This window comes from Ornithodoros turicata, chromosome 4 (genome assembly GCF_037126465.1).
Source record: "Ornithodoros turicata isolate Travis chromosome 4, ASM3712646v1, whole genome shotgun sequence".
Taxonomy (NCBI): Eukaryota; Metazoa; Arthropoda; class Arachnida; order Ixodida; family Argasidae; genus Ornithodoros; species Ornithodoros turicata.
This window is the reverse complement of record NC_088204.1, coordinates 3,244,487-3,268,954: the sequence shown is the minus strand read 5'-3', so window position 1 is coordinate 3,268,954 and position 24,468 is coordinate 3,244,487. Positions and strand designations below refer to the sequence as shown.

The window sequence follows — 24,468 nt, the reverse complement described above, 5'->3', positions numbered from 1 at the left end:
ACCACCACGAATTGGTTTCTACGAAAATTGTTCATAAACGACCTTATTTTCGACGCAGTTCCAGTAGTTTCAGACCGGCGTGGGAAACCACAGGTGGCGCAACGCTCGCGCTTTAGAACGGCAACCGAAATCACTTGTAATGGCATTAAATACGATAAAGTGTCCATTTAACCTATTATTTAGCTCATATGATTATCTAAGCGCCGTATTCGTAATTTGAGCTACAAGGAAATATACAGAAGCACTCCGAGAACAACCCTCCTTCCCCCTTTGAAAATGGACCAACCCGCGCGAAGCATCACGGGAAGACACTTTGGTTTAGATCTGAGCTGTGTCTCTTGATTGTGTGCGTTGAGTGGAGTTTTTGACAGAACTTTTCTGGATACACAGGCGATGTGATGATTATTCCAGAAGTTAATTTAAAGAGTATGGAAGAGGAAGTTAATGGTAAGTCGCTGTGGCTGGCTGCGTTCTTCCGTCGTATGTCAGGCGTTGTTCTACGAGGTCTTGGGCCAAACGTTCGATGCAGCAGGACATTGTTCTTGCAGGACCTTCCGGTAACCATAAATGGTTTACGAGACGTATTCCAAGTCCTAGCAGAGTACAACGCTTGACAAAACTGTTATGTCACGATCTGAGTCTCAGTGCAAACGCTTCGTAGGATGCATGAGACTCTACGCTGATTCTGTGCCAGTTTTGTCTGCTGCCATTATTATGAACTTCAGTTCTCTTATTTCCAGGTTCAAAGGGACTAATTTTCAAGTCCGAGCGCTACAGCCCTTCTGGGGTAAGTTGTGCCTCGTCTTGGCGTGCGATGGTATCATCTGCCACCTAGAAAGGGATTCGATTGAGGAGGCTACGCGTGTTTCCCGTTTCATGCTAGTATTCGTAGTTCACTACCCGGGTTCTGCCTTATTAGATCGTCGTCCTGACGACTGTCTTGTTCCCGTTGTCTCGTCTTAAGCCGCTTACGTTAGAACCATGATGTGACCAAAGTCAAATGTTCCCGACGCTGCTCACTCGAAATGTTTCAGTTTTTCGGCGATAGTTTCCAAAGTTCCGTTCGAATTCACGTTTTGCAAAAAAAACTAAAAAAAGCGTCAAGTGTCAGTCGATCGCTGCAACTGTTTACTTCAGATCCTTGTCTTCTGCGAAGTTAAACGGCAGACAGACATAAAAAAAATATGTATATAAAAAAAAAATCTGACATGGCGGCGCCTGAGCAGACGAATGCGATGCGTTTCGCGACAACGGCGTTCTTTTCCTTCATTCACGCTGTTTGTAATTTGTAGGATCAACCACCACCAACGAAAAGGCAGCGAACTTCGGAAGATTTCATTTCATTCTGCAAGTTCATCCTCGAGTATGAGAACTACGAGGCAATCAAGCAGGAAGAGCTGCGTCAGAAGGCATCCAGTCCGTCGGAGAGTTCAGCGGACAGCACCGATAGCGGGATTAAGCCGCTCGAGAATGGCGCAGCAGAATCGGGTAAGGTTCCTTGCCCCTTTGATGGATATTCCAAAACGTTGAGATATCGGAGAGGTACGATTGTGCCTTCCCGCCGCAGCTTAGTACGGGTAGTCTGGGACATTGTCAGGTGTGTCCTGAAGGTGAATTCGATATCTTCGTTAGTTATATCGCTTTGCGAAGTGTATGTGTTGGAGAAGTGTCTCGGAAAAACCAAACAATGATGCAGTAACTCTGATTGGAGCAATATGAAACGAGGACAAGTGTGACAAGGGACATTTTGTCCCTTATCTTCTCTTCGCATAGCTTGATGCTGACGTACTATAGTACCTAGTGTACCATAAAAACGTTGCTGCCATCGTCTTCGCCTTCCCATATATCCAATGTCTGCTAGAAGTCTCTGTAACTGTGACAAGCAGCATGGGTGGTTGCATTGTGCCGTTAAAGTGGGACTCCGCAACAAAATCTTCACAAATATTGTGACATAGCAGTAATCCTTCGGATGTCAGGAACGTACATTGCGAAATATCGCGTTCCCAAAGCGCGCAGATTTTGTTCGGACGAATTATTACGAAGCGAGCGCGTCGCCTCCGTGAAGCAAGAGGGCGCCGAAAGCAACGCAGCGGACGTCATCCGGCATGGAAGAATGCGAGCTTTCGTAGCAGACGACAGTGCCGGGTGACGTCGCAGTATCTTCCTCCGGGCAAACCGTCGTGCGCTTTTCATTTTGGTTTCGGTTTGGTATAGTCATCGTTCACGAATTAATTACTCGCACAAAATGAATGCGAATGCTGTACTCTGTATCAAGGGAGAGGTCAGTGTTCGGTATGATGCTCAAGGTTGAACCGTTGATTTTCAATAAATTGTGTCTCGAACACGTGCTGCAGTCTCGACAGAGTGTCGCGCACTAAAATATTAGCGAATTCGGGCTCAACACGAATCAATGGATAGTCCCAGAATTCTACAAAACGTGTCATCGACGAGGGCAAAGCAAGGAGAACACGCCGGTACTTCTGTTTTGACGATACTTTACGCCGTTTCTGAGCGAACAAGCGTTCTCTGTTGTCCCCCCTTTTTCGAGGTCCCCACTATCGCAAATGACGAAATGTTCTTGTTCACCCACCAGGGGAGTCTCGCAGCGACAGGACGGAAGAGCCGCTGACGTCGAACATGTCGGACGAGGACTCTCACGACCTCATCACCTGCTTCTGCCTGAAGCCGTTTGCGGGTCGTCCCATGATCGAGTGTTCCGAGTGCCTCACCTGGATCCACCTGTCGTGCGCCAAGATCCGGCGGAACAACATTCCGGAAGAGTTCACCTGCCAGAGGTGCCGAGAGGCCAAGCACACGACGCGGCGGTCGCAGCGGATACGCGGCACGTCCCTCTCGGACGTGATCCCCACCCGGCGCCGACCCAGCACGTGACTGTTCCGCGGCGGCGGCGGCGCCGAGACGTCGGCCCCCCTCTAGTCATCATCCCGCAATAACGGTGTAACATATAGGTTGTATATTTTTTTACAACGGGGTGACGACCTGGATAAAAAAACTTGCGGTACTTTTGTACGGTGGTTGCCGGACTACGTCGAGTGCACTTCGAGTGACAGTCTTACGGTGCGTCGGAGTTTGGGGGGGGAGGGGAGCTGGAGTTTTGATCCGTTGACGCACGTCTTTCCGGGAGTCGGCAACCCTGGAAGGTGGAAAATTGTGGATTTTTCCCGACAAGAAAAAAGAGTGGATTTATGCCTTTGTTCACGTTTGCCTCTGTTGTTGGACATCTTTCTCTGGCTTATTTTTTTTGTTGTGCTGGCAACCACAGCATTGAGTGTGAATGGTGGTTGAGTAAAAGTGTGAAGACCTTATTCCCCTGAGAGAAACGTGGAAGAAATGATTTCTTTGGCCACGTGGGTTGGAATCTTATCAGAGTCAGATAAGATGTCCTTTCTTTACGAAACTGGGCCAGGAGGTATTCGGAGGCAATGTCTGGAGAAGTAGAGTTTATTTTGCACTTAATACTCGAGACTACCTATTCTGGAACTTGTTCTGCTCGACCTGTTGCTGCTGAAAAGCGCGCTCCACCTCCTCAGTCTTCCGCTGCAGAAGAGCTGCGAAAAAAGAAGGGAAAATGTGGGTTTTTCCAAGATGCGTGCAGAGTGTTGTACGCACCTGAATTCTGTTGTACCCACGTCAAGGCATTCATGTGCGCATCCAGGACCTTCGATATCTGGTGGATCTGCAAGCATGGGAGACTATCGTTAGTCTCATTACAGTAAGATTTTGTAGTGTTGATGCCACCTTGTGTTGCTAGTGGTTTTTTATCAGATACTCTTACAATTTTTTGCCATATTTTACGTATCTCATCTGGTAACCCTTGGAGACTATATCAGTGTCCTCAAAGACTATCCTCTGAAGCTTTTCGAGCTCCCATGAAGGCAGACTTGTTCCTTATTTCATACATTCGAAGACATGGGAAACCTAGTGCTGTTATGTATCTGATGAAATGATTAATGCCCGAAGCAAAAGCAATTCAAGCTGTGTCGGGTGTGACATCGTTTAAAACTAGAAGGAAGGTTCATATAAGCTTGGAACCTTCCTCGAATTATCTGAGTGTTTGGGGTCAAATTTTCTGTACGACGGTCAAGTTCACAACTCACGGGTTTGTTCTCAATGACAGCAGTATTGGCCGAATTAAGATGCTCGATGATTTCTTTGATATCTTGAGACATCCGCTTCAACTGGGCGTTGACGTTTTCTGCGAGGTGATACCTGCAAGATTAAAACGCAGGTTACCGCGTTTAAGTTTTGAGGCATGAACCGCAATGCACGTACGTGTGTTCACGTTCAAGATCAGCATGATGCTGCAGAGACAGCTCCGGGGCATCGCGAACCGCTCGCTCGAGCGGCTCGATGAGCTCAGCGAGCTCGCCCTGCTGAGACACTATGAAGTCTAGTTCATGGTCGAGGCGCTGCTGGTCCAGCTTGAGCTTTTCGACGAGCTCGCTGAGCGCGGCAATCTTCTCTCCGTTCGCCACGAGCAGCCTGTCCCACGCATTGACCTGAGTGGCCTGGCGGAGGAAAGCGGACTCGTGTTCTTCGAGCTCCAGTTTCCATTTGTTCACGGATTCTTCTAATAGACGATAATGCATCCTACGTGAAGAACAGAAGTGTCTTGGTGGTCGTTTTGAGAAAAACTTGGTGGTCGTTTTGAGATAATTTAGTACTTAGTTTTGGGTAGTTACGTACGTCTGCGTGCTCGAAGTTGCTGGTGTAGTAGCTGTAAATGCAACGTGAAGCCATAATGAAGTGTGGGACGCAAGATTCCTCGAAAACTTACTTGTGGTCGCAGTTCCGAAGGTTGGTTGGGTTGTGCTGAGTGCCAAAGTCCCAGCTGCTGTCGTAGAAGCCGTTGACGGTGTAACGCCGAAGCTGGTGCCGGTCTGACCGAGAGAGAATGTTGTGGACGATGTCGTGCTCGGTTTGCTCGCTAAGAAGTTGAACCCTGCATGACGGTAAGAATTACGCCGTAAATACTACTCGTCGATCATTCGTGGTGTAAGTACGTTAGCGAAATGTGTGTTAACCTGGGTTTGAAGTGGTTGTTGTGACTGTGAGGGGGCTTTGCGTAGGCTGTCCAAAAGAAAATGTTGGAGCAGATTGCGTTGTTGTGGTCGTTGCATTGAATAGCATCTTGACGTATTCACGGTAGGGAAGACAAAGCGGAAGCGCTCACAGTCTTTACTATAAAGAATGTTTTACTGGTCTTACTGACAGAAATCACAGAAAGACAACTTTTGAACGACGCGTGATAGTGGTGGCGTAGGACGGTCAATATTGGTACTAAAATTTCTGCCTTGTTGTTGATACTTTTTTTGTTACAGAAAAATGTAAAGTTTTTAGTTGCTGGACAGAGTTCGTGGCTTCAAAAATTTCGTTTGACACAGTGAAAAACAGACAAAGTAAATTTCTCAAGCAGAAAACTTCTCAAATGCTAAAAGCGATCACGCCGGATACCATCAGCTGCGAGAAGACGCGAGATCGGCCCTTTTCTCTTCGTTTTCCGTGAGGTGAGTGAGAATGATATAGCTTTGTATTTTGGAAATCGCTTTTTATCATCAAAAATTAACTTGAAATAGGACTTCTCCAACTTGTGTAGCACTCTATTATCTATCCCGATATCACTGTGACGCGTATTTACAATAGATGATTTAATTGAGACCCGTAATTTCTCTTCGAACCAAACTGTGTGTCCATACGTGCTGTCACTTAACGGCACGTATACATCGATAATACGAGCACCCTCACTGCAAATAACACTTTCTGTGTACGTGTTGTATGATAAAGAATGTTCGAAATGTTTTGTCTGGTAGTGCGTGACTCCTGTTTGGTAAATCGGACAGCGAAGTGCGTGGCCGGTCTCTCCAGCTCCGTGTTGTTTTTCAGGCCCAAAGCTCATCATGGGGGCCTACAAGTACATGCAAGAGCTGTGGCGCAAAAAACAGTCCGATGTTATGCGGTTTCTGCTCCGTCTCCGATGCTGGTACTTCCGGCAGCTGAGCACTTGCCATCGTGCCCCGCGTCCCTTGAGGCCAGACAAGGCCCGTCGTCTCGGATACAGGGCTAAGCAAGGTGTTGGATCCATCCCTTTTGCCTTTCGTACCTAATAAGCAATGATGACAACACAGAAACCCAGTGAAACACAATGATCCTTATCACTTCCTTGGATGTCTGAAGGAAGATGAACAGGGACATCATGTTAGAAAATGTGGAGATGGCTTACTTGTTTTTTTTTTTTTTTTTCTTTTATTTTAGGTTACGTTATCTACAGAATCCGTATCCGTCGCGGGGGCCGCAAGAAGCAGGTGCCCAAGGGCGCAACTTATGGCAAGCCCAGGAACCACGGTGTGAACAGTCTGAAGCCAGTCCGCAATCACCAGGCCCTGGCTGAGGTACGATTGGCAAAGATTTTTTCCGTCTGCTGTATGTAATATGACAGCCCACATTTGTTGTGTGTTTCACGAAGAGTTTGCACCGTACAACTTCTGGGTCGCTTAGTTTAATGTAGGCAATACTGAATTTAATATGCCAGTCAACCCACACAGAGACTCACACAGATACGGGCTAATAATAGGATGTCACTTCTAAGAAAAATCACGTCAACTCCCAGGATTTCGACCTCAACCCAGTTTATACGCAATGCTGCGCAATTACGTGCAATTGTTACATATCGTTGCTATTTTCGTGTAGCGAATCCATGACTTCTCGCGACTACTTTTGCCCAGAGCAATGGTATGCGATTTATTGCAATAGCTGGATATAATGGTCTTCATATTCTAATACCCATGTCCCACAGGAAATTGAATGCAATTTCCAGCGTATGACATTCACACTGTATGTCGTTCATTTGCTGATCTCACACATTTACTCACATGGGACATATGTTCACGTTTGCTCACATAATCAGTGCAGGGCATCAGTCTTTTATATTCTGCACTTCTGTAAATTACTGTTTGGATTAAATTTATCGCTTAAATTAAATGGCCCGTGGATTACAATGGGTGAGAAATTTTGTGGGTTTGGCTGTCCACCAGAGGGCCTTGCTTTCGATAAGAAGGCTTCTGGCAGTTACACTCATGATGAATGCCACCTGTCGAACTGGAGTGAGAGCTTGAATGTGGAGCAAAAACGTAGCAATCTGGAGCCTGAGGGACTTAATCCACATCCATTAGCGAAAACAACCGTGCTCTAGCTGCGGAGTTGCCAGCAGTCGTTGCATACATCCGCCAAAGTCGACCCCTGTCTCACGAGGGCGCCGCCGTCGCTGTGGCTCTGCCCCGGATTATCGATGGGACATCGCCATTAGTGTGTCATATGATGATATCCTACACCTCCGTGATATACAATGATGTATTCACTTCCTTGGATGTCTGACTCAACAGAGTCAATGTTCTCTCACAAAAAGCTCCTTCCTAGTTGTAACCCCGTCTTATGCCCGTCATTCGACAGGACCGCGTAGGCCGTCGCTGCAAGGCCCTACGAGTTCTCAACTCCTACTGGGTGGCCCAGGACTCCACGTTCAAGTACTACGAGGTCATCCTCGTCGACACCTTCCACAAGGCCATCAGGCGAGACCCCAAGATCAACTGGATCTGCAAGGCTGTGCACAAGCACCGCGAGATGCGGGGTCTCACCTCGGCAGGCCGCAAGTCTCGCGGTCTGGGCAAGGGTCACCGTTACACTAAGACGATCGGAGGTTCCCGCAAGGCCTCCTGGAAGCGCAGGAACACCCTGCAGCTGCGACGCAAGCGCTAAGCACTTTGTGGGGACGGTTGGAAATAAAAGATGTTGGCACTGTAACTTGCGTTTTCTCCTAGGCTTCCTCATTCCACGTACATTTATTATGCGTGAGCCAGCCTGCCTAAAGATGTATTTTACAATATTCCTTCCACTACCACATTCACACGCGCAAATCATTTTCTTCATGAAACATAGTTTGTCGGAAGGCAGTGCAGGAGCCTCAGCACCGCTTCATCGGTGTCGCACTCCGCCGCCAGCAGGTGTCGCCGCAGGCTCGCGTATTCGCGCGTCGGACGCTGTACGATGGACCGAGCAACGTCTGCTTCGCGCATGAGGCGGCGCTTGACGTTCAGGTGCAAGTCCGACGGTCCGTCCGGAGGCGGGGCTGCGCTAGCATCATCCGGGAGAATGTCAGCCAGCCACCGTTTGAATGCAGAGTACTGAGAAGCCAAGCTGAAAATTTGAGCGTTAATGCGAGGTATCCCGTACAAAAGCACGTTGCCGCATCAAATAATACTCACCCTACGTAAACTTGTAACTTTGTACAAGAATTTCCGCCGGACTCTATCGTGAAGTTAACTTCGTACAGCACGGACGATGCGACGCTGCAGAGATAAACTCCGGGACCGGTGCCAAAGAACAGGTCTTTGACCAGCTGGTCCCATTCTTGATGCAAGGAAACAGAGCGGGACTCGACCAGAAGGTCGTGCCGAAGTTGTTGGGATCGGAGAGAGAGAACAGTTTCGGTCGTTGGGTTAGATATCGACGGAACGGTGGCAACGTCGACGGTGCAGGAGTGTACCGCGAAGTCTACGAGGATTGTTACGGGAAGCTTTTCCAAGTCTGGGAGCGGGCAGCATGCACCTACGGTTACGGCATCGGTAGAGAGGGCAGTGTGGACGTCGAAGGTTACGTCTGGGCTTGTGACGTGGACGTCTGGCTCTCTCCTGAAAGCAAGAGGAGACATTACGGAGGAAAAGAGATCCAGGACTGATAAAGTCACGTTGTAAAGCATTTCCTACTAACCCGAGCATTTCTTTGTTGAATATCCAGCCGAGTAGAAGTCTCGGCCCGTACAACTGTGCCCAAGACGAAGCCGGCTTAATCGTCGTTTGAGATCCAGGACCGTCGTCCCTGAGCGTTGGTGGATGATCGATGACTCCGTCGTCTGACGGTACTATGGAGATGAGGCCCGTGCTCCTCCTTATGAAAGCCAGTTCCCGTGCGTCCGGTGCCTCGATTTGTACCTGGCCTCGTAAATTTTTCTCCCTCAAAGCGCGTGCCAGGTTTTCTATCAAGGCATCCGTCTCCGCTATCGTGCGGTTAGTTTTCTCCACGGCAGTTTGTCCAATCTGCGTTGAAGACGAAGATATGGGCCGTTTGCAAGTGTGGGATTCCCAGAAACTCACACAACACTGCTTCTGGAGCGAAGCTATGGTATCCTTGAGCCCGGAGGACACTGCCTCAGCAGTTGCTTTACCACCTGCGTCGTACCACAGTGTGTCCGACAGTATTTGACCGACGATAAATCCGACGACTTGTTCGTAGCCTTGTCCAAGTATGTCTCCCACTATCACGGAGTGGCTCGGTGGAAAGGTCTGCACCACCTATAATGCGCGTGTAAAAAAATAAATTAAGACTACCTTAAAAAACCTTACTTTCCTTTAAATCCCTGTTGCTCGCTTGCACTACGCATGCGCCGTCCGTTGGGGACCACACGACTACGTGAGTCACTCGTCCGCCTCGTGTAATACACTGGATCCGATTGGCATTCCGATAATGTATTTCGCATCGTGACGTCACAGCACCGTTTCTGAACAAAAGTAAACTTCCAGCACGCGTGCACGCGATAGTGGTGTTATCAAACGCTGACGTCAGCGCTGCTTCTGAGTCACAGTCATTGGTGACGTAACAAACAACGTTCTCGAACTGCACACAAAGCGCGCAGACGTTCGCTGAAAACACATCGGGCAAGAAGCGCCCTTCTGCAATCTCGCGGCACGTGCCTTTAGTAGCAGACACAAACTTCACACCGGTGTATGTTGCTAGTGCGTACAGTGTCACAACCTGTTCATCGGATTCCGAGATGAGCTGTACGCTGCAAGCATGCAACACGAAAGTCGCGGCACAGGTGAGTTTGAAGCTCTGCACAGCATTCTGTTGATAAACAGTCAGTTGCCGATTTTTCAACGTCGTCCAAGCTGGAACGTTTGACACAACGAAAGTTTTCGGTGAGGCTTCTGCCACCTTGAAGGCCTTCAAAGGCGTGAAATCATTTTCCGTCTGATTATACCGAAAGATACGTACGCTTTCTGCGCAACAAACGGCTAACACGAGCTGTCTGAGCAGACTTTCGAAGTCGTCGACGCGGGCGAGCTGGCACTGCCGAGCGTTTGTTAGCCCGGTGACTGTTACCGTTTCGCTTTGCGCGAAAGAGTTGGATTCCTGCGAGAACTGACTGTAGATGTACACCTTACACTGCCTTCCCATGGACTTGAGGCGTGCAACGAATATTCTGTTTGTGAAAACGCAGCAGGTATCAGACATAACTCACAACTTCACGCGTTGAAAAGTTGACAAACGAATGCGCGCATTTTTTTATTGGCTTCGCTACCGGCTTGTCTTAATCCAATCCAAGCTGTTCAGCCGTAACCGCGGGCCTGCGATTTCTGTCGGAGTTTGTTTGGACATGTGTGAGCTTGTCTGTTTGGGGCTGGGCGGCTTATCACTTTCCACCGCTATCACCAGGTTATCACCATGAGTACGTTCGGTGGAACCTTGCAGGAGTACGATCGCATATCCATCGACAATTTCACCGAACACAACCTCAGATCAACAGTCTTCCTCCTATCGCACTGTCACAAGGACCACATGAACGGTTTGAGCTCCCAACCGTTTTTTGATCGTTTACAAAGCAGAAGCGACGTTAAGCTGTATCTCTCCGAGGTGTCCTGCATTCTGTTACTTAATGACCCCGAATACGAACACCTCAAACCGTACACGGTGACCATTCCGGTTGACTGTCCAACCACGATCAAAGTGCCCAGTGACACCAGCAAGCCAGCTTACAGCGTGGTCGTCACCTTGATTTCAGCCGAGCATTGCCCTGGTTCAACTATGTTTTACCTCGAAGGACTTCAGGGCAACGTCCTCTATACGGGCGACTTCAGACTGAGTGGAAGTGAACGTCAGCTCCAAGTCTTGTACGACGAAGACGGGTCACCCAAGCCTCTGAAATGCGCATACGTTGACACGACCTTCTGTTTTCCCGGCGCAAACTATATACCTGGTCGGATAGACTGTTCAGAAGCGCTGGTCAACCTCGTAAAGCCTTTTCTGGCCGAAACAGACTGCCATATTCTGTTGGATACATTCGCGCAGTACGGCTACGAACACCTATATCAAGTACTCTGGCACACTTTTGGGATGAAGGTACACGTGGGAGCCGGCAAAATGAATCGTTACAAAGGGCTGGAGTCCATCCAAGAAGCTATGACGCTGGATGCCAGCTCGACTAGGTTTCATGCAAAAGTGGGCTATACCAATTGCCGTTGTCCTTTAGTGAACTATGTAGCTGTAAAGCTGTCAACTATGTGGTTTGTGAATCATGTGACCGTCAATAATTTGGTGGAAAGAATTGCGAAGAACAGTTACAGGGTGTGTTATTCGATGCACGCGTCACTGACAGAGGTGAGGAACCTTCTGGAAGATCTCCAGCCGGAGAGGATTTGTGCAAATGTGAAACTGGATGGCTGGGACGTAGTTAAGCTTGTGCAGCCAAGTAGTGTTTGTAAGAGACACAAAGTGGACAACGGTCATTCGTCAAGTGTAAGCGAGGATAAGAAATCCGGTCCGGTGTGGTCGTATTGGAGCTCGGACGAAAATGACTCTGACAATGACTAAGTGGACTATCTGTAGACTCATGACCATCATCATGGTGGTGGACACACATGCACAAAGTCTAAGAAGATTGAGTAGAACAAAAAACAATATGCAAGCATGTGGATTCCATAATACTATCCCATTTTTCTGTTGTTACTGTTTCTGTAGTCTGTGAGGGTTCTGTAACCTGTTTATTTTCCCTTGTATAAGCTTTACAGAATCTTATTGTTAAAATACGAATTTATTGGTATAATATGTGCAAATGACTTATGAAATGTATGTTTGTCAGGTAATCAACCTGTCTATGCATGCCACGGAAATTCATGAAAAATATCTTGTGTGCCTTTTATAGCGTCATGTATTTTAATATATCAATATTTGTTACGAATGTTACATCCAATGCATTTATAGAAAATCATCATAGAGTGGCTGAGTGGGTTGGTTGGTAGAAAATCATTATATACTGTTTGCATGAAGTGCTGCAAATTCGAGTTTGACATTCCAAAATCACCAAATCTTTTTTTTTTTTTTTTTTGCAAAAAATAGCTCACGATTCCAAATAAATGAAGCTATTAGTTTCGTAGTGTTCAAAACTGGCGCGTTTTGAAAGAATGCCGAAGCAGACGACACGGAGAGCTTCTGTGGCGCCACCGGCAAAAAGTCCACTTTCGCCCTCTAACGATGTAGGCAATAAACAGTAGCGGTAGCATTTCTCTCCGCTCATCATACTTTTCATCGGTAAAATTAAGGAGAACGATGGACAAGTATGCCTGCCTAATTGTGCAGAAGCCCTCTAGACACACTAGTTCGTGCGGCTGCATCAGCACGCTTTCTTTAATACGGTGAGTGAAATTTTTGCGAGCGCTCCGAAAGTTTGCGTCCTCCCATCTCTCTGCATGTTAACTCTGGCAAGCTTAGGCCTATGCTAGCGCTATCCTATTACGTCTTGAACAGTCTCCAAGAAATATTAAGAAAATAACAACACATGCGTCGCCTTCCAGCCCACTGTGCGTGCGTTGTGGCGTGAGAATTGTCGCGCGACATCAACGTGTCAACAAGTCAGATTAAAGAGAAGATGAGCTGTCGACCTAGTTACCGTTTTATAGACGCGCAAACTCCGTCCTCTGCATCTTTCGCCGATCGGCGTTCGCCTGCGCTTACTGGCTCGATGCCTTTTGGCAAAACGCGTGTCAAAAAGGCAAGAAACAAACAACCCAGGTGACTACGAAGGTATCGTCTGCGTTTTTGTGTATGTGTGTGTGTGTGTTGGAGGAGGATGAGGCTCGAAGACGCACATGACTTTGGCCTGTGGGTGCAGTAAATTTTATTGCCTTTAAATTTTATTTGCCTCCCGACCGATCTCTTAAGTGGCTGGGTGTCAGAATGTTGAGCGGTATTCCTGAGGCGAAACGTCTCTTTTTCGTCTGCATTCCGTTGAACCTCTTGGCAGCTATTCATAGCTCTCAGGCTGTGTTAGTACGGGCCGGTGTGTGTGTGTGTGTGTGTGACACAATCGCAGCCTGAGCTATCGATAGCTGGAACAAGGTCAGTTGCAAATGTGTGTTGTTGTGTAAATCACAGCTTCGTGTGTTTTTCCACTGCTTGGCATTCACTCTCGGCGGTCTTAGCTCCCGCGGTGTACATGTATACGTATATCAGCATGTAGCATATCAGCGTAGCGTACGGTTATAGGAAACGAATTAATCAAAACTGGCACCGAGGCCAAGGTTATGCTCCGGATAAATACGTGATGTTATGTAATATACGTAGTGTGTATCTATCTGGAACGTAGCCAGATTTATGTGTGCAGAGCAGATTCTACGTGTGCTGCGGATATAGGGATACATTCTAAGCACCTTCTTGAGTAAGTAGCTGCCGCGAGCAATTTTCTTTTCGTTTTTGTTCTTTGCATATGGTACTGGACATCCTGCCTACTTCCTCACATGTCTTTTCGCACTTTACTATGTCATGAATTGTATGCAACTTTCTCTTTTGCTTTTACGTCATGTATACCCTAATCAGACGGCAAAGTAAAGGGCGTTAGCGGAACGGCCGTAACTTCGACTGTAGCCCAACCATCATTTCGAGTGACATGGTTCTCTGCCCCGATTTGTTGAAAATTTCGAGGCGCGCACCTTTTTTGTGACAATTATGCGGTTCAGAATTGTTACAGAAAAGGCGTATATACACACACACCTCCCGTTTTCAACCAATCGGGTTGGGGAACGATGTCACTCGAAATGATGGTTGGGCTACAGGTGAGGTTACGGCCGTTCCGCTAACGGCCTTAGGTTGTGCCGTCTGACTAGGGTATTATAGTCAGGGGAGTGACCTTTTCGGGTTAAATGCCTTTCTTAGATTCGGGGGGAAATCGGGTTTAACCCGAATTGGTCGGTGGTCAGTTCGGGGCGGGGGGGGTAATAACCGGGCGGAATCGGGATTAACCCGAAAAGGTCACTCCCCGATTATAGTGGATAGCATCCTGCCATATTTTCCTGCCACATCTTTTCACTGCGCAGTATGCCGTAGTCCGCAACGCAACATTCATGTCAGGGCCCCTACAATTCTCCTTTAAGCAACGTATTACCATATTGAGTGTGTAACGTTGCTGCGCGGTTCATTGCATTTTGTGGCGCTCCACGGTGCATGTTGCACCCCTTGCAGGGGCGGCAAGTGATGCCCTGCGTGCGGAGCTGTGCGCTGGAGCCCCCGACGCCACGGTCCTCGTGCCAGGCTCTGCGCCATGCGGTGGCTAACCTCACCCGCCTGGACGACTTTGTCTCGGAAAAAATTGGTGCGGGGTTCTTCTCCGAGGTGTACAAGGTCACCCACCGTACCACGGGCCAGGTGATGGTGCTCAAGATGAACACCTCAACCAGCAATCGGCCCAACATGCTGAGGGAGGTGCAGCTTCTCAACCGACTCTCGCACCAGAACATCCTCAGGTTCCTCGGAGTCTGTGTTCATCAGGTTTGTGTTGAAAAAAAAACAAAAACAAAAAACAAACAAAAAAAAAAAACTCCTCCAGAATTATGTGCGGTACTTTTTATGTACAAAATTATGCACTGTATGAGTAATTGTGTAAGGTAAACTTTTATAGTTGTTTATGTATTTCCTGGACTCCTTACGCACGTTGAAATGGTCAAATTTTGAAGGAGGAGAACATTTCTGAAAAACAAAAATCTTCAATTTGAACGTTTAAAACCTGGCAGGGCTTTGTCATCTCATGTAGTAACTATGATGAAATCCTTGCACATGTTAAAACAGTGCTGTTTTGAAGTTCTTAAGAAAAAAAGTGAACATTTTTTATTTTTGCAGACTGAAAAAAAAAAAAAAAGAGTAATTTTAGCGGTTGAAACAGCTTTGCCTGCAATCTTTGCCATCAACTAGAATGGTTTTCTGTGACTTACCACTAAAGGTGTAACTAAATTTTCATTATATTTGGCTCTGTTGTGCTACAAAGGTTTGTGATGAGTTGAGAGGCACAACCCAGGACAGTGACCCTCGTCTCCTGGTTTTGTGTCTCTCACATCACGAACCATACTGCCTGCGTCCTTGCCCCTTTTGCCAGTGAAGAATTTGTTGCGCCTCGAGTGATAGCTCTAAAAAAAAACATAAATGGATAGCTCAATAGCCAGCAATCTACGAAATGTAGTGCCCATAGGAAGACCCGAGGGAATTGGATTTTAACCTTACAATCAAAAGAGAAAGAGAACGAAAGTTTCTGCTCACCACCGAAAGATATAGAGACATATTGCGGAAGAAACTGTCAGGAATACTTGAATACTGACAATGGCTTGGATTGGCTTGGCTTGGCAACTGACTTGTCTGTAAAACCCCGACGAACGTCTTTCTAGGGCCAGCTTCATGCTCTCACCGAATACATCAACGGCGGGAGCCTGGAACAGCTTCTTCAGCGAGAGAGCGAGCTCCTCCCCTGGGCTCTGCGGCTGCGGCTCGCGCTCGACATCGCCCGCGGAATGGAGTACCTCCACTCTCGCGGGGTCTTCCACCGCGATCTCACTTCTAAAAACGTTCTGATTAAGAATGAGTCCGGCGGAGGCATGACCGCCGTGGTCGGAGACCTCGGACTGGCGGCCAGGATCCCGGACAAGCGGGAGGGCTCGTTACGGTTGCCCATCGTCGGATCGCCCTACTGGATGGCGCCGGAGTGTCTCAACGGGTCCTGGTACGACCAGAGGGCGGACGTCTTCTCTTACGGCATCGTGCTCTGCGAGCTGATTGGCCGGGTGGAAGCGGATCCAGACGTCTTGAGCCGGACGGAGGACTTTGGAGTGGACAAGCTGGCTCTCCTGCGGTTAAGCCCGGACTGTCCGCCGGCGTTCCTTCGACTGGCGCTGTCGTGTTGTCAGGTGAGCAGGCGGCTGTTGTCGCGTTCCTCTTCGCAGCAGTGGATAGCTACTACTCCCGTAAAGCACCCGTATAGCACCCGTAAAGCACCTGTAAAAGGATGGATCTCGTAGAAAGGAAAAAGAAGCAGCAGGAGAGCATCATCTCAGGAAGGTATTGCTGGAATAGGAACAGTGTCCATACTAATACGGTAGAATCTCGATGATACGAATCTCACGGGGTAGTGGAAAAAATTTGTATCAAAAGAATTAAACCAAACTAAAAATTGAGCCAAGAAAATACGCAGCGACTGTTTTCGATACATTTTCCCGTTACTGTCAGTGAACGAGGTCGGTCGTAACGCTTTTGTGTCTTGGTTTTTGGGCCAGTGCTGCCCAAAATCGTGAGATGGTTCAAGAGTCCCACCACATGCTTTACCGCGATTCGCGCGACAGCGTTCTAAACCGAGCTTCTCCTAAAGCATGCGGGCATTAGGTGAAGCCGACTTGCGGAATGGTAGCGCGTAATTTTGAGCGTGAAAAAATCGGGTTTAACCCGAAAACGAAGAATCCTAGGTATATCTGGTCTTAGCGAACACTTGTCTTGCTATACTCATGGTTCTCTGTTCCTGGTTCACTGTCAGGTTGAACCGAGTCTACGTCCTTCCTTCCAAGAGATTGTCAAGCAGCTGGAGGCGATGTTTGCGAGCGGACCAGTCATCAGCAGCCCCGCACCAACGGACGGAGACGACAGTATCGTCAGCGTGCAGGCAATATGTGAGTGTCGCCACCTGTGGGAGGAGGGCCTCGACGTCAACGTTGTCGTTGCTCACAATGTTCTCTGTATTTTTAGTTGGGCGGGAACAGGAACGCTGCAGCACCTCCAACCCATTCGCCGCGCACCGCTTCAAGGACGGTCGGAAGGTCGTTGAGGAAGAGCCTAGTCAATCGTGAACTCCGTCCACTTCCGAAGTCTGTGCGTGTGTGTGAAGTGTCGCGGATGAAGAGTGAAGCGCACGAATTAATTAATTTATTTATTTGCTGCACGGGGGGGACCGAGTCTTCTTCGCGTCACACGTGCAACACCGAGTCACTTTTTATTCTTCCCGAGATCTTTCTTTTTTTTACGCCACCGAGTTACCTCTCTCAAAACAGTTTGTAAATATTGCTGCGCACCATTTCGTTACATTTGGACTGTGAGATTAACGGGGACGTCATTTCCCCGACCCGAAGTGCAGGCTTCCTGCTGCATGTACATACACAATGTGCAGTACAAAAACACTCGTGTTCGGCCACGAGGCATCCCGGACTTTACCATAACGTGTGAAAGTTAACTTTTTACTTTTTTTTTTGCGTGATGTCTTCACGGTGGAGTTTTTCTGTTTGTCGGTCTTCGCAGAAAGGGTTGCCAAAGTAGATGGGCCGTGAACTGTTTTTAGCGGTTGTGCCAGAAAATACCCTGGGCAGTGCCGGCAACGAAAGACCCTTGTGTTCACCATTCAAATCACACACTGCACTTATACTGGTTTGTAATCCTTTATTAAAATTGAAGTTGAGTGAAATCAACTTTGTTTCCAATCTTGAGGTTTTGGCTTGTGAAAGGAGGCAGTGGCGTTATACGTAATCTCATTTTTGGACTTTGCTCGTTAAACAGAGTATAAACAATATCGTAGTAACGTATTTAGACGCTATGGAGGTGATAGTATTTCGCGTTCATCCTAAAATATGCTGTCCTGGCTTATCTTCCTACGGGCTATACGGTCGTGTGATTGTTGCTTATCACAAAATAGGCTGAACACAACCGCAGCAACTCCGCTGCAGGGTATGTAAAAGCTGAAAGTCTCTGAAGCGGCATACCCTACGTTCTCCGTACCTTCCCCCGCCCGAAGTGTAACCTCCCTATCGTTAAAAATAAACGCGAGCACCTTTTTCTATCGGACCACAATTTCCACCAATGCACCAGGCCACGTCCGACCGCCGTCTACGGCTCGTCGCCGTCTTCCGCCGCGGAAGACTGCACTTTGTCCGGTTGATCCTTGCGGCTGCACTCAATGAAGTCCTGCGGAACGTCCTGCATCTGGACGCTTGGCGCCTGGACCAGGCATTTTAAGTTCTCCGTCACCGCACGCACTATCGCCTCGAGGTACTGTTTGCTGTTTGCGTTCTCCTGACGCGTCACCACTTCGGGGTGAAGGGTGAAGTCCGGGGCAAAGTATTCGAAGTACTCATTGTAGGGGATCTCACTGCTGATGTGCTCGTCGACCAAGAGAGACGTCTCGTAGGTCCAGGCACGAGCCACGTTCCGCACCGTGTATCCGCCGCCGCCCAGTACCAGGAGGGGAAGTCCCAGTTCTTTAACGAACTTGACGCACTCTCCGTGGCCGCGGATGCTGAGGTTGAAGCAGCCCAGGCGATCACCGGCTAACGAGTCTGCTCCGCACTGTAAGACCACGCAGTTTGGCTGGAAGAACTCTACGACGCTTTGGATGACCGGCTTGAAAACCTGGAAGGGAAGCGAAGTGGTTACTGGAGAGGCTTTCGGAAACTGGATGAGCAAGTGAAGATTTGAGGTAAGAAATTTATTACAATTACTCCATTGATTTAACTTCGGATGAAAGTTCATAAAGAGCAGTTCTTTCACTTTCGAGCATCTGGGGTTAAATCGACGGAGTTTTGTAATAAATTGTGACCAGCGAGGCGTCGTCCCAAGGGTTGGCCCTTTGCACTTTCTTACCTCAAATCTCCATTTGCTCATTACGTACTGGAATTCGCCTCATAGCTTTTGATACAACAAACTGTGCAAACATATACAAATTTGCAGTGGGAGGAAAGGAAATACAAAGTGGGAAGTACATGTTTTAACTGCACAATGGAGGAAGGGGAAAGGAAGTGCAAAGTGAGAGGTACATGTTTTAACTGCACAATGGAGGAAGGGGAAAGGAAGTCCAAAGTGGAGAGGTACATATTTGAACTGCACAATGGAGGAAGGGGAAAGGAAGTCCAAAGTGAGAGGTACATATTTGAACTGCACAATGGAGGAAGGGGAAAGGAAGTCCAAAGTGAGAGGTACATATTTGAACTGCACAATGGAGGAAGGGGAAAGGAAGTGCAAAGTGAGAGGTACATATTTTAACTGCACGAGGAAGGGGAAAGGAAGTGCAAAGTGGAAAGGTACATATTTTAACTACACAATGGAGGAAGGGGAAAGGAAGTGCAAAGTGGAGAGGTACATATTTTAACTGCACAGTGGAGGAAAGTAAGTGCAAAGGAAGAGGTAAGATTCAGAAAATGGGTATGAGAGGAAGAGGTGCGTTTTAAAATAAGAATAATAGTTGCAGCTTACAATGCTACGTTAAAAGACCTCATGTAGCAAAATTTTGTATGCAGTACAAGGTTGCACGTAAAATGGGATAACGCAGCACCGAATTACCGGTAAAAACAGGAAAACGTTACTCTCACCTGGAAATAACTATTATCGTCGATTCCTTCCTTCAACGGTACGTTGACGGAATAGTACCGTCCGCTCTCCGCGCCCAGCTCGTACATGTCGCCCGTCCCGGGGAAAAAATAGTTCCCGTACTTGTGGAACGACACGGTCATTACGCGGTCGGTGAGGTAGAATGCTTCCTGCACCCCATCTCCGTGGTGAATATCTATATCGATGTACAGCACTCGCGGGTGGTACTTGAGCAGTTCTAATATGCTGATGACGATGTCGTTTACGTAACAGAACCCGGACGCCTCAAACTTCTTTGCGTGGTGCAGGCCCCCGGACCAGTTGATAGCGATGTCGCAGCACTGAAAAAATATAATGAAAAACAAAAAATATATATATACATATAAAATAAAATATATAAATATATATATATACATGGTATATATGTATATATATATAGGTAATAGAAAAAAACGAGAGGCAGACAACAAAGGCATAGGAAGTAGGAAAAAGGGGGGAAGTTATTTATTTACATATGAAAAGTTAAGGGACAGTATACTATGAAACTTTGAAAAAAAAAAAAATAGACTTTGCGGCGGAAGCTCCGCCTTCCTCAGGACTGTGTACTTTATATATATATATATATATATATATATCATATAATAATATAAAATATATAAGGAACTGTGGATAAAGATTTGATGGGACACGTATATTACGTACCTCGTTGTTCAACTTGACAGCTCCTTCCAGCGAGGCACCCGTGTACATTGAGCAGAAATCGTACAACCCGTCGAATACTGGGCTGCAACGCAATGACAAGATTTTTAACGAAAAAAATCCATGTCACTAATGAGACTCACCAATCATCTCCAACGTTGAAGTGGCTGAGACTTTTCGTGAACATTTGAATGTTTTGAGGAGTGACTCTCTCTAAAAAGTCTATATATTCTTCAGAATGGAATCTACACATGTCATGCGAGCTTGCTCGATAAGGTCGAAAAACCTGAAAGTACAAAATCAGAGCATCATCATCTGCCTTCGCTATTAATAATCCAGGCGGTTAATTTACCTTCATTTTCTTATAAAGTCCATAGTGTAGAACTAAGCTGTGAGTGACAGAGAGTCGCTGAGGCTTCATAGGATGACCTGGACCTTTATTTTTGGGAAATAGAACATATATTTAGAACGCGACCGGCGAAGAGCTTTCGCCGTTCTCGGGTCACAAGTTCAAGTGCACTCCGTCAAATTGACAGGACAAAGCTGTCCTACAAAACATTCAGTTCGTTCTATTACCGTAGTGAAAGTTCCCTACGTCCGGATCCCAAAAATACATCACGCTCTTTTTTGACATGATTTCGGGTGATGTAGTCAAGCCATCTTCCCTTTATCACGGTGCTGTGTCAACGATACCATGGCGACATGACTGATAGATTTGCAGACCGCAGATGACTTGTGAAGTAAAAAAATATATAAAAATTCGCTAACTAAAATGTAGTGACCGCGGAATCGTAAATATATATTGTTATCAAATTTATCGAAGCAGTTTTTTGCGGTGCAGTGACGTTTTATGCCGTGACGGTTATCGGTCTGTGACGTCGGTGACGTCCGCCGGGGGAAAGTGGCGCTGGCGCTCTGTTTGAAATCGCTTTGCGTCCCGATATCTGATATCTCATCTGAAGTGGGGCAAATTGCCCCTGCTTTTGCACAAGTTAGGCGTTGTTCCATGAACATGCCCTTACCAGTGTTCGCTGGCAAAGTTCAGCAAAGAACGCTGTTTGACTGGCAGTTAAAAGCATTTACCTAACTATATTTACTTCAGTGGCGGATCCAAGGGAGGGGGGGGGGGGGGGGGCAGTTGGGCGATCGCCCCCCAAAAAAGACAGTTTATACATGGGATTTCCCTATCTCCCCTCGCCCCGCTACGCCCTGCGACAAAGGAACTGCCCTTCCCCAAACCGAAGGTCTAGACCCGCCCCTGATTTACTTTATTATTTTGCATTAACTTTTTCTTAATTATGCAAAACTAAACGTCCGGTTTTTGCCGCAGAGAACACAGATTTTTATTACAAAATATTTACAATTGCTTTGCGTACATATGTTCTTTTTCCATATCAGTAGGTTCCTGCTTTAGGCACCTTCGTCGCTGCTCCAGGCATCGGCCAAACGCTTGCTGGCTTCCGTTTCTGCACAGTATGCGCGTTCAAGTTCGGGAGAAGACGTCCAACAGAGGACGCTGCGGTCGTTAGCACCACTGTACGCGGTCAGCGTCAACGGACAGAAGGTGACACAGTTGACTTCGTTGAAGTGGCCCTGCAGGGAGCCAACGGGTTCGCCAGCACGGATGTCGAGCACGAGAACCACACCTTCCGACGGAACCAGGGCCAGGTTGTTCGACACGGCCACCTCAAGGGGGCGTTGTCTGCAGAAAAAAGGAAAAAAATAGAGCGAGCAAGGTACCTACATGTACAAGTAATGTGACGAGAAGGGGTTCGGAGGTAATTAAATAATATAAAATGTACGATAATAGAAAAGTGACATAAAGGTCTGGAGTGAAAAACAATCAGTATATTTGTTGATTGATTATATGGAATATATATATATAGTCCTGATTACGTGAAGGTACATATCCATAAATTATCAAGTAAACATAAGTGTGTATGTTGAATGTGATTGAAGGAGCTTGGGTGGTCAAGAAGCATCACAAAATGTCTTAATATTTAAAAAGTAAAAATAGCACAATGCGAAAAAATATCTATAAATTCTCTAAAAACAGTCTCAAGTAGTATACTGCTGATTACAGGATGCACAAATAATCACATATAAATATAATAAACATATGCAAAACAAAAAACAGTTTGTACATTGGCAATGTAACATTAAAGATTCCTTATTTATGTTTATATGCATATATGTATAGCGCCGTTGTGCTCTTTGTGTCTCAACGTCTTGACCAAGCGTCCGACGACTCAAAAAAAGTACCTACGCCACGGGCACCAGGCCAAAGTTGAGCGGCAGCGCTTTAGCTTTTGCCACGTCCCAAGCTCGCATGCGCTCATCAGTGCCGAGGCTGAGGAGCACGAATCCGCCCGGCTCAAACGCGAGCGACGTGACTGCCCCTCCGTGCGCGTCGATCTTTGCCAAGGCGCCTTTAGCGCACCGTACGTCCCACAACATGACCTGGGGAAACGAAAAAAAAAAAAAAAAGTGGGTAACTATTCGTACTAACTTACACTGCACAAAACTGTTTCCACCTGATTGTCTTGCGACCCCGAAGCGAGGAGGTTCGGAGCGCACGGGCTCCATCGTACGGCTAAGACACGTCCGCTGTGACCTCTGAGTTGCTGGCAGATTGTCCCGCTCTGGAGGTCGACCAGCGTGACCCAGGGGTTTGTCGTTCCAACTGCGGGAATTAGAAGGGAACTACTTTTATGTTTGTCTTATGCTTTTGTTAGTTAGTTTAGTAGTCAGTAGTTTAGTGCTTCAGTAGTTTACTTCAGTAGTTTAGTCTAGTACTTTAGTAGTAGTTAGTTAGTAGTAGTTTAGTAGTAGTAGTTAGTCTGTTTCACAGCATTGTTGCTTAGAAACATGAGGCTATTTCTCATGTATCCCCCCACCCATCGGTACACCAACCTCATAGCCAGAGAGCTACATTAACGCGGAATTTTTAAAAATGTAACCAAGTTTTCCAAGCTATTTCGCTTGTTTAGTGATAGCGTACAAGTAAATAAACTGAGCGTATCTGAAGAGAAAGTAATATGAGCAACTTTAGTAAGTAGTAACCTTGCTTTTGCCTATTTACGTGAGTAACTTTGCTTGCTTTAAGTACATATGGACGTAAATAGTTTTGTACATTTTGCAAAATTTTGTCGAGTAACATATTCGATTGACATGTATGCTCGGTTAACCTCATTTACTTTACTCAACATATTTATAGGCAACTTTACGTATGTTACTTCACAGCCCTATCAAGGTATCTTTACACACTGTACGTAATCTATCAATCAAAGTAACTTTGCTTATTACGTGTGTCTGGCTGTAGCTGGTCGGCAGAAGCACAACATATGTCAACACATAAGACAATATATTATCCGAGTGTTAGCTGGATAGTCACCGGCCACAATGGACTGACGGGTTGCCGTGGGAGACATGTGGTGACTGTAAGCCTTCGCCCCGAGTTGGAAGACATCCGCAGGACGAAGCGCGTTTGCGTCCCACACCTTGAGCCTCCCATCCATACCCGATGAAGTGAAGAGACCAGTGTCAAAGGGGTACCACTGCACGGTCCCGACGCTGAACGAATGAGCATAGCGTGATTTCCTGAAGAAAAATGAATTAAAACACATAAAAGTAACATTAAAAACACTTAAAAGTTATTTTAAAAGTGGGAGGTTGCTAACCTTTCAACTTTGCAAATGGCTTTACATGTATGTTGGACTTTCCCGGACGTGTTGAAGAGGTCATGAATGTAGAGACTTCCATCTGCGGCTCCTGATAATAAACTGTTCAAAATTGTGCGCGTCAGAACGTTTGTTTTATATCGTTCGTCCACAGATACTCACTATCGTCCATCAACGGGATCTAGTGACAGAGAGTTAACGCCGGCGCTGTGAACCACTTCGATGTCTTTGCATCTGCTTAATTCTAGGTCGTATTCTCTCTTCGTGGTCTCTGTGGCAGTGAATGCGGCATGCGAAATAAGGCCACATTGGACATGAGTATAGGCACTCAACATCCCTCCTGGAAATTCATGTCACGAGGCGTGTAACCCGTTATTTGGTCGAGTCTATGCTGTTAATTTAGTCATGGTGTCGAGAAAAGATGAAAAAGTACCGGGAATAATGTTCTGAACGATGCGAACAGAACATCGAAATTCCAAAGCGTCGCAATATGGCGTCTGCTGAGATTCATGTGTCGTCTGCAACTTTTTTCCCGAATTCCTGCTAGTCTTCGAGGAGCTTTATAAATTTTCCTTTCCGCTGTGAAATAAGCAGTGAAAATAGATGTAATCATATTCGCGTTCGTTGCGATTCATCTTGATCG

At 46.9% G+C, this 24,468-nt stretch overlaps 8 protein-coding genes across 15 annotated transcripts; 4 read left to right on the top strand and 4 right to left on the bottom strand.

Moving 5' to 3' along the window:
• Positions 1-274: 274 nt before the first annotated feature.
• Positions 275-3,326, top strand: LOC135390696 (PHD finger protein 13-like). 2 transcript variants are annotated; one of them, XM_064620522.1, is made up of 4 exons: positions 275-447; positions 741-787; positions 1,293-1,488; positions 2,594-3,326. In XM_064620522.1, exons 1-4 carry the CDS (start codon positions 399-401, stop codon positions 2,890-2,892), a joined length of 591 nt encoding a protein of 196 aa, XP_064476592.1. In that variant the 5' UTR covers positions 275-398; the 3' UTR covers positions 2,893-3,326. The 2 variants fall into 2 exon arrangements, with proteins under 2 accessions (XP_064476592.1, XP_064476593.1); XM_064620523.1 differs by lacking the exon at positions 275-447 and adding an exon at positions 508-557.
• A 120-nt stretch (positions 3,327-3,446) lies between these two features.
• LOC135390693 (nuclear pore glycoprotein p62-like) lies at positions 3,447-5,304 on the bottom strand. The gene is made up of 7 exons (XM_064620518.1): positions 5,046-5,304; positions 4,799-4,963; positions 4,708-4,738; positions 4,294-4,611; positions 4,119-4,230; positions 3,631-3,697; positions 3,447-3,569 (listed from the first exon to the last, which is right to left on the bottom strand). The coding sequence occupies exons 1-7, from the start codon at positions 5,149-5,151 to the stop codon at positions 3,487-3,489; spliced, it is 882 nt and encodes a 293-aa protein (XP_064476588.1). The 5' UTR covers positions 5,152-5,304; the 3' UTR covers positions 3,447-3,486.
• Positions 5,305-5,503: 199 nt separating this feature from the next.
• Positions 5,504-7,818, top strand: LOC135390695 (large ribosomal subunit protein eL15-like). The gene is made up of 4 exons (XM_064620521.1): positions 5,504-5,528; positions 5,905-6,090; positions 6,274-6,410; positions 7,468-7,818. The coding sequence occupies exons 2-4, from the start codon at positions 5,919-5,921 to the stop codon at positions 7,771-7,773; spliced, it is 615 nt and encodes a 204-aa protein (XP_064476591.1). The 5' UTR covers positions 5,504-5,528; positions 5,905-5,918; the 3' UTR covers positions 7,774-7,818.
• A 1-nt stretch (position 7,819) lies between these two features.
• LOC135390688 (uncharacterized) lies at positions 7,820-10,373 on the bottom strand. 2 transcript variants are annotated; one of them, XM_064620508.1, is made up of 5 exons: positions 10,066-10,371; positions 9,168-9,365; positions 8,785-9,110; positions 8,280-8,705; positions 7,820-8,211 (listed from the first exon to the last, which is right to left on the bottom strand). In XM_064620508.1, the coding sequence occupies exons 1-5, from the start codon at positions 10,303-10,305 to the stop codon at positions 7,941-7,943; spliced, it is 1,461 nt and encodes a 486-aa protein (XP_064476578.1). In that variant the 5' UTR covers positions 10,306-10,371; the 3' UTR covers positions 7,820-7,940. The 2 variants fall into 2 exon arrangements, with proteins under 2 accessions (XP_064476578.1, XP_064476577.1); XM_064620507.1 differs by having other exon boundaries at positions 8,785-9,365; positions 10,066-10,373.
• LOC135390692 (dual specificity testis-specific protein kinase 2-like) lies at positions 9,714-17,573 on the top strand. 6 transcript variants are annotated; one of them, XM_064620511.1, is made up of 5 exons: positions 9,714-9,889; positions 14,305-14,610; positions 15,498-16,013; positions 16,634-16,766; positions 16,843-17,573. In XM_064620511.1, the coding sequence occupies exons 1-5, from the start codon at positions 9,845-9,847 to the stop codon at positions 16,941-16,943; spliced, it is 1,101 nt and encodes a 366-aa protein (XP_064476581.1). In that variant the 5' UTR covers positions 9,714-9,844; the 3' UTR covers positions 16,944-17,573. The 6 variants fall into 6 exon arrangements, with proteins under 6 accessions (XP_064476581.1, XP_064476582.1, XP_064476587.1 ...); XM_064620512.1 differs by lacking the exon at positions 9,714-9,889 and adding an exon at positions 12,335-12,482; XM_064620517.1 differs by lacking the exon at positions 9,714-9,889 and adding an exon at positions 12,751-12,870.
• Positions 9,940-11,987, top strand: LOC135390690 (protein artemis-like). The gene has a single exon (XM_064620510.1). The coding sequence runs from the start codon at positions 10,516-10,518 to the stop codon at positions 11,659-11,661; it is 1,146 nt and encodes a 381-aa protein (XP_064476580.1). The 5' UTR covers positions 9,940-10,515; the 3' UTR covers positions 11,662-11,987.
• On the bottom strand, positions 17,513-20,867 carry LOC135390689 (histone deacetylase 3-like). The gene is made up of 6 exons (XM_064620509.1): positions 20,722-20,867; positions 20,498-20,580; positions 20,289-20,431; positions 20,149-20,230; positions 19,449-19,787; positions 17,513-18,492 (listed from the first exon to the last, which is right to left on the bottom strand). Exons 1-6 carry the CDS (start codon positions 20,777-20,779, stop codon positions 17,971-17,973), a joined length of 1,227 nt encoding a protein of 408 aa, XP_064476579.1. The 5' UTR covers positions 20,780-20,867; the 3' UTR covers positions 17,513-17,970.
• A 596-nt stretch (positions 20,868-21,463) lies between these two features.
• On the bottom strand, positions 21,464-24,352 carry LOC135392623 (DNA excision repair protein ERCC-8-like). The gene is made up of 6 exons (XM_064623335.1): positions 23,988-24,352; positions 23,826-23,927; positions 23,540-23,745; positions 22,680-22,828; positions 22,412-22,605; positions 21,464-21,847 (listed from the first exon to the last, which is right to left on the bottom strand). The coding sequence occupies exons 1-6, from the start codon at positions 24,158-24,160 to the stop codon at positions 21,556-21,558; spliced, it is 1,116 nt and encodes a 371-aa protein (XP_064479405.1). The 5' UTR covers positions 24,161-24,352; the 3' UTR covers positions 21,464-21,555.
• Positions 24,353-24,468: the final 116 nt, after the last annotated feature.